At 46.0% G+C, this 14,497-nt stretch overlaps 1 protein-coding gene across 1 annotated transcript in view; it reads left to right on the top strand.

The window, feature by feature from the left end:
* Nucleotides 1-11,971, top strand: part of LOC107120158 (very-long-chain 3-oxoacyl-CoA reductase-like) — a gene marked incomplete at its 5' end in the record, with an annotated part of 28,007 nt that extends 16,036 nt beyond the window's left edge. Inside the window, 4 exons of the mRNA XM_015422804.1 lie at nucleotides 2,283-2,364; nucleotides 6,145-6,210; nucleotides 7,899-8,045; nucleotides 11,882-11,971. Coding sequence (XP_015278290.1) covers nucleotides 2,283-2,364; nucleotides 6,145-6,210; nucleotides 7,899-8,045; nucleotides 11,882-11,971 — 385 coding nt within the window. The remainder of the gene's footprint in view (nucleotides 1-2,282; nucleotides 2,365-6,144; nucleotides 6,211-7,898; nucleotides 8,046-11,881) is intronic.
* Nucleotides 11,972-14,497: the final 2,526 nt, after the last annotated feature.

Genomic DNA, 14,497 nt, shown 5'->3' with positions numbered 1-14,497 from the left:
ATGTATGTTAGAGAGAAATATGTATTATCTGTTTTAGAGTATAGGTAATAATGAAAGGGTATAAATTTAAGGGTATGGAAATGATTTATTTATAGGTAATGATGGTTAATAAGGGAATGAACCATGAATAATGAATGCATAATGGAATGATTTGTGTATGGGGGTAATTATGATTTATGAGAAAACAAACTAGAATGAATGGATGTCTATTTAAAAGAGTATAAGTGTGAAAAGTTATGAACGTAAAGGTGATGAAATGAAATAATTGGAATAGGGTAAAAATGTTTGTTTAAATTATTTTGGATATGTTCTTAATGTATTTTTTGGTTTCTGATAGTTTCTTATGTACTTCTGGAAGCTATGGGGAGAAATAATGAGGTTAAAGTGAATAAGGCAAAATAGTGATAAATTATTAATAGAACTTTAGGAAATGGAAAGTATATTGACCCAAGTAAATGACCATAGTAAATGTACTCATAACTATTGTAGATGGTCTACAAGGTAGATAATTTTGAAATATGCTGTAATAATAAGAAAACTGTGTGAATGAGGGAATTAAGGGAAATTTAGCTAGTACCTGATCCTAAGGGAATAGATCTGAAATAAGGTTTATAGAGATGAGGAAAAGGGAAGTTTAAAAGATATTATTATTGGATGTGTGCAACTGAAAGCTCTTTGAGGGTGAAATAGAGGGGAGAATTAGGTAGTTCGGCAGATATGTTGTCTTGTAAAATGTAATTGAAGTACAAGGAATAATTATACTTGTTTCAATATATGTTGGTGAATATACAATATTGTGAAAACCCAATTAAAAATATTTTTTTAAAAAGACATTCAGCTGCAGACCGGCAGGTCTGTAGCTCAGCAGTTCGAGACGGGAGTGCCGCACGATGGAGTGAGCTCCCGTCTCTAACCCCGGCTCCTGCCAACCTAGCAGTTCGAAAGCAAGAAATGGCAAGTAGATAAATAGGCACCGCTGCGGTGGGAAGGGAACAGCATCCCATGCGTCTCGGCATTTACTCATGCCGGCCACATGAACACGGAAAAGTCTTCGGACAGTGCTGGCCCTTCAGCTTGGAAGCAGAGATGAGCACCGCCCCCTAGGTCGGATTCGACTGGCTTTCGAGCAAGGAGAACCTTTACCTTTTACTAGTGAATGTCAAATCCTGTCCTTATGGTAACATAAACCCCTCTGTGCCCAAAAATGAGGAGGTTAGAGGTCCAAGTCCCAGGTCCCTAATAAGGAACTCAACCGCCTTCCCCCTCCATTCACAAAAATAACCTCTTATGATTACTTGCTATCAGCTGGTGAAGGTAAAGATCTAGCCTGTTTTCTAGCCAGTCCAAATCCAAGAATTTTCTGTCAATCAATCAATCAATCAATCAATAAATAAACCTTTAATAGCATATACAGCATTAAATTCAGAAACAGAAGATGAAACAGTCAACTAAAAAACCGAAATAATTATAAAATCATGAAACGGAGTTTCCCAAATTTTTCACTCTTATCACATTGACTAAAAAATTAGCCACTGCCACTGTAATCTCTGCTGGAATTTTCTGTCACAACGTATTTAAAACCGGTTCTCTGATCATCTTCTCCAATTCATCTTGTGACAATACAATAGGGGAGATGAGAACGATTTAAGATGCTTTGGATCCCCACTGCGGAGAATGGGGGGGGGCATAAATGATGGAAATAAATAAAATGGAAGGAAATAAAAGAAGAGACTGGATTTCTACCCTGCATTTCACTTGGCGTCTCAGAGCGGCTTACAATTCCACTTTCCCTTCCCCTCCCCACAACAGACACCCTGTGAGGCAGGTGGGGCTGAGAGAGCTCTCTTGAGAACTGCCCTTGAGAGAACAGCTCTCAGGGAACTTGTGACTGACCCAAGATCACACAGCAGCTGCAAGTGGAGGAGTGGGGAATCAAACCATGCACTTAAACACTACACAGTCCTCTTCCCTTAGGCTGATATTAATGAGGGGGGAGAGGTGAAATAATTTCTGTTACCAAATCCAGTGCTGAACTTTTGCATACACTCAGACAGACCACATGTTTATGTTATCAAATTGCCATTTTCCTGAATAAACGCCGGAAAAAAACCAGAGAAGGGAGTTCCCTGCCCAGTAGGGATGGGTATATGAAGAAACCATGTGAGCATCCCCAGAGTAAACATTTATCTTCTAAAAATATAGATTTTATATCAGCTACCTGTGGGGAGGGGGAGGTGTCGCTGTACCATGTTCCTACCTCATCCTGACGGCTCTCTCTACAGGAAGAAAGGAATTGTCATCAACCTGTCATCCATCAGTGGCTGGCGTCCAATGCCACTTCTATTGCTGTACTCCGCAACTAAGGTAAGGAACACCGGCTACATCTAAGTAAAACAAGAAGATACTTTTGAATCCCCCAAAACAGGAGAAAATAGCAACGTAAACCCCGCCCTTCACCACCCAAAGGAAGTCTCAGAGTGGCTTACAAACTCCTTTCCCTTCCACTCCCCACAACAGACACCCCGTGAGGTATGTTGGGGCTGAGAAAGCTCTCTCAAGGACTGCTCTTTCCAGAACAGTTCTGAGAGAACTTGTGACTGACCCAAGGTCACACCAGCATCTGCACATGGAGGAATGGGGAATCAATTCCGGTTCTCCCAGATTAGAGTCCGTGCTCCTAACCACTATACCAAACTGGCTCTCTGTATCTGTTTTAAAAAAACCCCAAACCCCGCCCTTCACCACCCAAAGGGGTCTCAGAGTGGCTTACAAACTCCTTTCCCTTCCCCTCCCCACAACAGACACTCTGTGAGGTAGGTGGGGCTGAGAGAGCTCTGACAGAAACTGCTCTTTTTTCAAGAACAGCTCTTATCAGAACTATGGCTTGCCCAAGGTCATCCAGCCAGGTGCAAGTGAAGGAGTGGGGAATCAAACCCGGTTCTCCCAGATTAGAGTCCACGCAGTTAACCACCACACCAAACTGGAAGTAGGAGAAGATATCTTGTTCTGCCTGTTCCGGAAGTACTTGCCCATTCGGCAAAGAAAGCTCAGAAGGGCTTGAAATCATCCCGATAAGGCAGAAAAAGCCACTGGGCAAGTCCCCCCCCTTTCCACTGTTTGGTTCTTGCTGTCATAACGTTGCCACCCTCCAGGTGGGGCCTGGAGGTCTCCATGAATTACGACTGATCTCTGTTGGCTTGGAGGAGGTCCGTTGGCCTGGAGGAATGGCTAATTTGGAGGGTGGGCTCTTTAGCACTGTACTCCTCTGAGGTCCCTCCCCTCCCCAAACCCCGCCCTTCTGAAAGCCCACCCCCAAATCTCCAGAAACTGGAAACCCTAATTGTCCCCCCCCCAACCTATCATTGGGGAATCTCAGCCTTTAGGAGACAAAGGCCTATTAGGCACGCACGGCTTACTTTCGATTTTCACGGAAGTCAAGTGGGTAGGGATTTACTTCAAATGCTGTGCCTGCACGCCGCACCTCTCCCCCCCCCACCCTTGGACTAGGCTCGTATTTGACATTGGTGGCTGGGCGGGGGGGGAGTTTTCCAGAGCCGCTGCAGCCAGGTGTGTTCACCAGAGAAGCAGGAGGCCGCTGGGGGCTGGAACACACAACGCTCCCTCTAAGCTGTGGAGTCTTGTGAGCAAGGATTTGACGTTGTGAGCTACTGGCATTAAAGCTGTGAGCCAGCGATTTGGCTACTGCATAAATCAGTTTGCTCTCGAGCCATCCTTCCTGAGCTGAGACAGAAATGTGTGAGCCGGAGGCTAAAAAAACTGTGAGCTAGCTCACACTAACTCAGCTTAGAAGGAACACTGGATGTGACTCGCTCTGTGTCCCAGCCCCGAGTCTCCTTCTGCTTCACTAGCAAACTTGCTTGCCTGCAGCAGCTCTGGAAAGCTCCATCTGGTGGTCACCAGCGTCACGTGGGAGCCCAGCCCAAGGGTGGGTGGCTACCAAGTCACCAGAGTCCTGCTGTAGGGCTGGCAAGGGGGACAGCCTTGGGTGGTTATCCGCATGTTGGGTAGGGGGTTGCTGCCAGTGCAGCGCATGCCCAACTGCTCACTCGCTCCTTTCCTTCCTTTGTGATGCACCCACCACTGCCTCTGTGGCCAGGTATTCGTCGTCTCCTCCTGAGGGCATGCATCTTTTAAAACTTTTAACAACACACGTACATACGACCTCTCACCAAACTTTTAAAGCATTCCCTGCCAATGATTTGTTCTCTCTCCAGCGATCCAAGATTAGCAATAAACTCATATTGCTAGACTCGACCTGCTTCTTAAAACAAAGTAAAAAAAAGATGGAAAACCTAAGCAACAGTGGGGCTTGTACACCGATGGGGGGCGGACAGTGAAGAGTGGGAGGAACATATTGTTGATTGGAATGACTGTTATTGTTATTGTTCTGTATTTGCTTTATATAAAATAAAAATGTTAATGGCAAAAAAAAGAGTGGGAGGAATGACATCAGTGTGGGTGGCCTCCGGAGGGCAGGAAAAGGGGGTGAAACCCAAGGGAATCTGTATGCTTTTGAATTACCTTTGGCTTGGAAGCAAAGCAAGGGGGAAAAACCACCACAAAACCACTCTCAGGAAACCCAGGGAAACAGCAACTGGAAAGTGAACTGAGAACTGAAGGGAGGAAAATAAATGCAGAAGGAAAAAGAAAACCCGACGTTAATCTTCGAGGCTTCTGTGCAGTTCCAAATGGGACTGCAGGCCTGCCACAGAGAGGAGCTAGCAAGCTAATTCCAGAAAGTTCTAGGCTCCCAGGAGCCCGTGAAGATTTCCTGCCCAAAGGTCACATGATTAGTGCATGGGATTTCTCCTTCCTCAGTTTGGTGTAGTGGTTAAGTGCACGGACTCTAATCTGGGAGAACCAGGTTTGATTCCCCACTCCTTCCCTTGCACCTGCTGGATGACCTTGGGCAAGCCATAGTTCTGTCAGAGCTGCTCTTGAAAGAGCTCTCTCAGCCCCACCTACCCTACAGGGTGTCTGTTGTGGTGAGGGGAAGGGAAAGGAGTTTCTAAGCCGCTCTGAGACTGCCTTGGGTAGTGAAGGACGGGGTATAAATCCAATCTCTTCTCCTTCTTCTCTTTTTGCTGCCGTGAAGAGAGGACGTTCTCAGCAAGCTGAGTCTTCTAAGGCCTATTCTGACAGACTTTCTGACAGTTTAGAAAATCTGACTAGATACATTTATATATGTATTGATATATTTATATATGTATCAAGTGGTTAAGACGCTGAACTTCTGAGGAGAAAGACATCCACCCGAGGGTATTATGGCCACTGTTCGGACCGTGGTGCCAAATTAGTCTAAAACGATGAGCACTCAGCTTGTTTGCTGTGCCTTGGTGAAGGGCACAACACTTCAATGCTCCAGGGCGGCATCCGACCTCAAGTCAGACCTATAACCCCCTGCTTAACTCCTTTTTCTTGCTTCACTACCCGAAGGAGTCCCAGAGAGGCTTACAATCTCCTTTCCCTCCCCCTTCCCACAACAGACACCTTGTGAGGTAGGTGGGGCTGAGACAGCTCTTTTGAAAACTGCTCCTGAAAGAACAGCTCTGAGAGAACTTGTAACTGACCCAAGGTCACACCAGCAGCTGCATGTGGAGGAGTGGGGAATCAAACCTGGTTCTCCCAGATTAGAGTCCACGCTCCTAACCACTACACGAGACTGGCTCTCTAGAGGAGAGCAGTCCTGGGAGCCTAGAACTTTCTGAAATTAGCTCACTAGTGCCTCTCTGTGGCAGGCCTGCAGAACTGCAGTCCCATGTGTGCCTGCACAGAAGACCACTCGATGGACAACAGTTACAGGAGGTAAGTGCAACCCCTGTTGACATGCATGGTGAAAGTGTGGGAAAATACAGAACGAAAAAGAAAAGCCGACGGACATGCATGGTGAAAGCGAGGGAAAACACCCATGCATAATAGGCCAAAAAGGGAAGAAGAAGTGGTCTGAAATTTCTTCCTATCTCAGTACCAGTTCAAGGCCTTTCAGCCTCCTTTAGGAGCCTTAAGAGGTTGAACATAATCTCCCACAGCTCTATTTGTAACAGGAGATCCCAACATTTCCATCCTGATTGCTGTCGGACCTATAACCCCCTGCTTAACTCCTTTTTCTTGCTTCCATGGCAGGCATTTGTTGATTACTTCTCACACGCTTTAGAAATCGAATACAGATCCAAAGGCATCATTATTCAGGTATCACGTCTTATTATCCTGTCCCAAGGAATAAAAAGGCAGTATGGTTTATGTTAGATACCCTGGTAAAACAGGCCCCATGAGCATTAGTTTCCACGCTGGGGAACATTGAATTTTGCTCAGTTAATCCAGGTCTCAAGGTACTAGACCCCAATGAGGAGTTTGCCTTTTCGTCTTTGTTACCCCGTTCCCCTGCGCTTCTAAAATTATTATTTTTTTGCTGCATCCAGAGTTGAGACATCTCTGTTTAATGACCTACAACCCGACCTCCTCCTCCAAATTGAGAATCACATTCCTCCTGGAAGTTACTTGGGAAGTGGGGACTGTTGGGTCCCAGCAGCATAGAGGGTCCGCAGGCGAAGAATTGATACAGACAAACTTGATTTTATTAGTTGTTGTGGATTTTCCGGGCTGTATGGCCGTGGTCTTGGCACTGTAGGACCTGACGTTAGCTATGACTGGCATCCTCAGAGGTGTAACACAGAAAGACGGAGTACTCTCTGTGTCAAGGTGAGAAGAAAAATGGTAGGCAGGTAATTTATATCTGCTCAGGAAGGTGGGGTAGGGCGGAGTCATTATCTTGTAGGAGTTCCCGAGGCTTTGAACATGCTAATGGAGGAGCTTTCCTGAGGAGGTTCTTTTGCATATGGATTGGCTGTTGAAATTCTAATCCTCGTTGCTACCTGATGTGTGTATTTTACCCCGGTCTTTAAACTCTTTTTACAGTTGTTTTAGTGAAGTATGTTTGGAAGGGGCTTTTATTTTAAGGCTTTTATATTTTCTCACATATGTTTTAAATTGTCAGCTGCCTCAGCAGTCCTTACAAGGCCTGTTCCTAATGAAGATTTATCAGGTAGAAATGAGTAAATTCTATCCCTCCACAGGCAAGAAACAAAGGGGTTGTTTTCTGGGGGTACCTACTTTAACATTATGGATTTCATGCGCTGTTATCTTGACTGGACCTGTCCTTCCCTAATCAACAGAGCAGTATCATTTACCAGGGTATCTAACATATCCGTTTGGTTAGAATGGATAAAAGGAAGTACTTCTTCACCCAAAGAGTGATTAACACATGAAATTCACTGCCACAGGAACTAGTGGTGGCTACCAGTGTTCCCTGTAAGCTGAGTTAGTGTGAGCTAGCTCATAGTTTTTTAGCCTCCGGCTCACACATTTCTGTCTTAGCTCAGGAAGGATGGCTGCAGAGCAAACGGATTTATGCAGCAACCAACTCGCTCGCTCACAGCTTTAATGCCAGTAGCTCACAAAGTAGAATTTTTGCTCACAAGACTCCACAGCTTAGAGGGAACATTGGTGGCTACAAGCATGGACGGCTTCAAAAGGGAATTAGATAAGCATATGGAGCAGAGGTCCATCAGTGGCTATTAGCCACAAGGTCTAGATAGGGGCTCTGGGGCAAGGGATGCTCTGTCTTCTTGGTGCTTGGGGGGGGTCAACCGTGGGAGGGCTTCTAATGTCCTGGCCCCACTGCTGGACCTCCTGATGGCACCTGGTATTTTTGGCCACTGTGTGATACAGAGTGTTGGACTGGATGGGCCTTTGGCCTGATCCAACGTCTCTTGTGTTCTTATGCTTGCTAAACTCCTGTAATCAAGGGACTGCAGGCCTAGGTTTGCGTATGGCTGCCTCCCCGCCGATCGTACCCCTAACACCCTCTCCCTCCGCAGAGCGTCCTGCCCTTTTTTGTTGAATCCAGCATGACCGTCGACGTCGACAAATTCCTCAAGATACCAGCAAAGGACTTTGTGCGGCAGGCTTTGAACACGGTGGGGCTCACCAACAGAACCCGCGGCTGTCTCAGCCATGCTATCCAGGTAAGCCCAATGGGTAGGAAGGAAGTCTCACCCACGTGGCTCATCCTACCGCATTCATGTATTGATCACATCACTATATCCAGGGGACATTTCGAGGAGGAACGATCCGGAATGCCATTCCGGGAGTTGCCCAGGCATTGGGTTGACTGGGGAAGGCAGGCAGACATGCCTCCTTTCTTCCCTGAGCCTCTCTGCTTTTCTGGAGAAACTCGGGGAAGGGGGGGATTTAAATGCCTTTCTTTCCCTTCCTCATCTTTTAAAACATTTTAAACGTGCCTGGGTTTCCTTCCCGATTTCTCCGGGTGCCCCGCAGCTGCGGAGCACCTAGAGAAGATCAGGTAGGGAACCCAGGCATGTCTGCCCTTTGTCAGGGGGTGTGGCATATGCAAATGAGTTATGTAAATGAGCCCCTGGACCTCTTTTTCTACAAAAGGACCCCTGAATCTTATACTAAACTGTCTGGCGCCTGAATGGGTGGTTGAAGGGGCTCTCTGTGGTGCCACAGTCCAGCAGTTCAACGTTTCATGGACTCATGTCCTACCCCTGTTAGATGGTAATGTGTACTGCTTCACTTATTTCTAAAGTGACGTTCTAGTGAAGAAATCAACAGTACGGTCTCGAGTAATATAGTCTCTCAGTAATGCCAAACTAAGAGGGCATTATATGGCCACAACCTAGCAGTTCGAAAGCAAGGAATTGTAAGTAGAAAAATAGGTACTGCTTCGGTGGGAAGGTAACAGCGTTCCGTGCGCCTTGATGTTTAGTCATGCTGGCCACATGACCAAGGAAATGTCTTCGGACAGCGCTGGCTCTTCGGCTTGGAAACGGAGATGAGCACCGCCCCCTAGAGTCAGATTTGACTGGCTTTCGAGCAAGGGAAACCTTTACCTTTAACTCTTGTAAGACTAGACCTACGCAGGGGGGCAAAATGCTTCCCTCTCGAAGTAGTGGTTGCCAGTGGAGCAGGAGTGAATGGAAGCTATGTCTAAACACCAGTGTCCCTCCTGCACTAGCACCCCTGGAAGTAGCTGTTCTGCTTATATCCAGATACACCTCAGTAGTGAATTCTTAAAATTTTACCAGAAGGGTAAACAGAAGTCAACACAGAATCACAGAACTCAACGCATACGCCAAATCCTATGGGTCGTTGGCTGCTCTGACCCGCTACAGCTAAGAGTCGCCAGCCTCCAAGTGTGGCAACAAACACACAGGAAACATGGCAAGGCTGAACAAATGTGGAAACACTGTATTAAAACAAAACACACGATTTTGATATGCTACTATGTCTTCATATATTCGTTTAAATCATATACTTAAATATAAAATAAAGGCCCTTGTGTATCTTATTAGAGTACACTGATAACAAAAGCCAAAAGAACAATATACATCTTGTAGAAAACTCCACTGCTACAGAGACAAATATACAGACAGGATTCCATACTGTAGACTATCTTGCTTTCTGATGAGAGACTGATGGGAGATGCAGCAGTCATGAATGCCGATGTTGCAGTCTGTTTTGCTTTCTGGAAAGAGATACAGCAAGCACCAAAGCAACACGCCTCCTAGGCAAAAATTGCGTGTTTCGAGAAATTCTTCTTTAGGGATTTTTTCCCCCCTGGAACCAAAGCTCACAATGCTACAATGTACAAGTCAAACAACTTGCTTTCATCAGATAGTCTACAGCAGGGGTGTTGAACTCATTTGTTACAAGGACCGGATCTGACATAAATGAGACCTTGTTGGGCCGGGCCATACGTGTCATAAAACGTAATGCCAGGTAGCGGTGATATAAACTTTATAAAAGACACAAACACAAAGGGGTTTTTTTTTTACTTAAAATAAAAACATGCTTAAAACATCAGCACTCTTGCAATATTTTGTTTATTGAACAGTGTCTGATGACTGATGCCTCTTGCTCTGAATTATTGCATCAAAATGTCTGTGCCGTTGCAATCTTGAGTATGCTGTTCAGGTGTGTATCTGTAAGCTGCAAACCTATGATGAAGCAGCAGCAGCAGAACTGGAAGAAGAAGCAGAAGACAGCCAGTTGCACTGCGGGCCTGATAAAAGTCCTCTGGGGACCTAATCCAGCCCCTGGGCCGCATGTTTGACACCCCGGCCTACATCGTGGAATCCTGTCTGCGTATTGGTCTCTGTAGCTGTGGACATTTCTACAAGATATATATTTTTCTTTAGGTTTCTGTTATCAGTGTACTATGATTAATAAGGTACACTAGGGTCTTTATTTTATATTTAAGTAGATGATTTAAACGAAGGTACGAAGGCAGAATAGCATATCAGAATTGTGTGTTTTGATTTAACATGGTGTTTTCCCACATTTGCTCAACCTCCAGGTGTGGCCTGGATTGTTCTTGAAATTACAACAGATCTCCGGACAACAGAGATCAGTTTTCCTAGACTATATGGCTGCCTTGGAGGGCAAACTCTATGACATCATACGCAGCTGAAGCCCCTCCCTTCCCAGAACCCTCTTTCCCCCAGGACTCCCCCCAAATCGTCAGACGTTTGCTGACCACCCTAGCTCCAAGACAGTTGAGAGGGGTGCGGGAAGTTATGTTTCGTTGCTTGCTTGTTTTTCACCCAGTAAAACAGTAAATCACTGTGTACAATTAAACAATCTTTGGCCGCGGTCACACGTAACAGAAGCCACACAAGGGAGACGGAAAACAGACGGAGTTTCCGGGCGCGATCTCACCAGCACATCTGGGAAGCGTAGCACTCCCGTGGCTCAACCGAGGCTTCCAGCCAAAACTGCGTGGCAAAAAACTAGTACCTTGGAGGTACTAGTTTCCGGAAACTCCGGGGCAAGGGCGGGCGTCTGATCGCGTTTCCGGTGGCATCCGGCGCCCGCCCATGTCCCCTTGCAAATAAGGTGGTTTTTTTTTGTCCAAGTCTCTGTGGATGCGCATGCGCACCCACCGAAGCATGCGCATTGGTCATGTACACAAAAATAAAAGACAGTTTGCCGCGGCGCGCGCTTCTTCGTTGCGCGCCGGCTTGTCCTGTGATCGGCACCTCTCCCTTGCCATGGAACCTCCACGGTACCTCCACAGAACCTCCACAGGAGGTCTGATCACGTAACTGCGCAGTAGTTTGCCCCAGGGCAAACAGCCACGCTTCTCCTCTGCAGTTTCCTGCCCGTGTGACCGGGGCCTTTGTTTGTTTTTATATGCAATGTGTAGAATTCAATTATTGGTCAAGCTTGTTAATAATTGAATTTTACATGTTGCATATAAAAACTAACAAATGTTGTTTAATTGTACATGGTGATTTACTGTTTTACTGGCTATTATACAACGTGGTCCTGTTTGTTGCTTGTTTTTCAGAGCAACGTGATCAATATGGTGATTCCAGAGTGGTTACATTCCTTACCACTTGCAGCTGATACCATCCAGTTTTTTTCGCCTAAGAAAGATGCAAACACCAGCAAGTAGCCCGGGCTCTTGGAGAGGTGGCTTGTCCTGAGCTACGCGGGAATCAGAAAGGGCCAAAGGGCAGAGACCAGCTGGACCAAAGGCCTGAAAACTGATCCTAAATGGGTTGAGAATAATAGGCATGAAACCTACCAAGCATTACTTTCAAGCTTCACCTCGGACCAGGATAGAGTCAGGCCAAGAATTCTTGTTCACCTCCAGGTTGCTTTTTGGAGAAGTGTTTATATATACACACCATTTTAATATATTTAATTAATATAAAATAATATATATATTCCTTAGAGCACAAGCCTGAGGGAAATACTACGGTGTTCCTATTTTAAATTAGGGTGAGAGGGGGAATTGAATTGCTGGTGATACTGTCTCGTGTTCCCTCTCAAGGCCCACAGATACTCCCAGCCTGAAATTCTCCATATCCCAGTGGAATGCGAGACAGTTAAAGCGCAATATTACCAAACATCCAAAGTTTGAAATTGGGAATGTCTAAGCCAGCTGCATATTCCCTGGGTCGAGCATCCATTTCTTCAAGTAATTTAAATCCTGCCTGTTGGTGGAAGCTTAAGCCCTTGGCACGCATGGAAAGGTCTTGCGGCCTGTGCCCCTGTGTGCCATGCTGACAGAACAATCATCATTCTGGAAGGTTCTTGTGAGTCATTAGCTGCTTGAGATTAAGATGGGTGAGAGGGCTTTTGTGGTGCGCGCAGTTTTGTAAAGTGTGCTTTCATGTTCATTCTATTTCATAAGCTTTTTTGAGTTACTAGTGTGGGGAGAAATTGAGATAAAATATTTCAAATAAATAAATGCACGCAGCACTGTAGAAACATTAGCATCTCTGGGCTGGTTTTGATCCTCTGATAGTATCTGGGGTGGGCACGGACCGAAATACGAACCGAATTTCATGATGAACTGGGCCAGTTTGCGTGATCATGAACCATGATTCAGACAATTGCATTGTTCGCGGCCCGCTTACAACCTACCATGTTTTTTTTCGGTGGTTCGTTCGGTTCATTAGAGCAGTTTGTTGGCCAGACATGCTGGTGCCGATGAATCAATTGTCAAGGCAACGAGGGGATGGGCATTTGCAGCACTGGAAACACCAATCTTAGCCCCCCAAAGCTTGACAGGCAGCTCTGGCTGCCAACCAGAGAGCTCCCATTCTGCTCTATGGGAGCAGAAGGGACACTCCTGGCTCACACGCATCTGTGTTTACTTGGCAGCTGTCTGGAGATGAGTGAAATCCAAAGCCAATCTCCACACAACTTGGATAGCAGGTAGAGGGACATCCTGAGGAGTTCCACTGTGTTTGATGCCTCTACCTTGCGGGGGGCGGTGGCGTTTGCACACACTTTTGCACATTGGACCCTAGGATCTACTCCCCCAAGCCAATCTGCACAGAACTTGGAGGGCAGGTATAGGTGCATCCCTGGAAGGTCAGCAGTGAGTTTGAGGACTCTAGCTTGCAGGGGGTCCATTTGACACACTTCTGAACCTGCACTTTCTTCGGACACCTGTTTTGGGGAGCTGTAACTCGCCCACCCCCCAAATCCAATCTTCACCAAACTTGGAGGGCAGGTAGAGGAAGAAGAAAAGAAGAGGAGATTGGATTTATACCCCGCCCTTCACTACCCGAAGTTGTCTCAGAGTGGCTTACAAACTCCTTTCCCTTCCCCTCCCCACAACAGACACCCTGTGAGGAAGGTGGGGCTGAGAGAGCTCTTGACAGAAACTGCTCTTTTTCAAGAACAGCTCTTATCAGAACTACGGCTTGTCCAAGGTCATCCAGCAGCTGCAAGGGGAGGAGTGGGGAATCAAACCCGGTTCTCCCAGATTAGAGTCCGCGCACTTAACCGCTACACCAAACTGTCAGCTGAAGACTTACTGTGAGTTTGGAGTCTCTACCCACCAGAGTAGATAGAGTGCACCAGAAATGTGTGCACTTGTAACTCTTTGTGGGGTGGTAGGACTGCCCCCTCATCCCTGCTGTCCAGAGGAGAGTCAGCTGAAGACTCACTGTGAGTTTGGAGTCCCTACCCACCAGAAGGGGTAGTCTACTGTGTCCAGAAATCATGAACCCAACAAACCACGAACCGGTTCAGTAAACTGAAAAGTCTGTGGAAGTTCATTGTTCTGGGGATCTGATGAGCCACGAACCACCATTTTCCCAGTTTGTGCCCATACTTATTCATTAATACACCATATTAATATATTTAATTAATATAAAATAGTTAATATGGACCACATCACGCCAACCCCTCTCATAATACGGAGTTGCACCAATTTCCGAAGTGAGACAGGGGACATTTCTAAATTGTGAGAAAGGAGCTGGGGTCCCACAAGAGAAACGTTATATAACTAAAGTTTCCTGTGAGGCCATCCAGAGGAGGTGACTGTCCATTGTGTCCACATGAGTAACTGAGCACCATCTTTCCATTCAGCCGTCATGCTCAAACTTTTGAGTTATGCAGAAGCAGGACGCAGACGTTGCTGAAGGGTGCCTTGGCTATTGGAAGTCTGGAGGAAGCTGTGCTAATTTGTCATAGAAAACACTCCCTGATCAGAAAAATGTCTGCTTATGCATAAGGCAGACATTGCCCTTACAGTATGAAGATGGAGAAGAATGTGCGGAGAAAAGGTGTCAGCCAGAAAAAAAGGAAGATTCCTTGAGTAGCAATCTACACATCAAAGGGATAGCATCAAAGCAGTAGAAAGGAAGGATATTCAGAGTACTGCTCTATCTAATCCATCCATCTATCAATCTATCTATCTGATTCTCCGTAATCTCTGCAAGGTAACATGCCTTGCTCCAGTGATGAAGTGTCTGGAACAGGGGACTAAACAGCCAAGTTTAGCAGACATGCGAGGAAAGAGTAAGTGGCATGTCTATCTATCTATCTATCTATCTATCTATCTATCTATCTATCTATCTATCTATCTATCCTTCTATCTATCCATCTGCGACGACCCCTTAAATGGGCAGGTCTGGTTTCTCTTTAAAAG

Source organism: Gekko japonicus, unplaced genomic scaffold, assembly GCF_001447785.1.
Source record: "Gekko japonicus isolate JY-2015 unplaced genomic scaffold, Gekko_japonicus_V1.1 scaffold3959, whole genome shotgun sequence".
NCBI classification, from domain to species: Eukaryota; Metazoa; Chordata; class Lepidosauria; order Squamata; family Gekkonidae; genus Gekko; species Gekko japonicus.
This window is presented reverse-complemented; position numbering and strand designations above follow the sequence as displayed.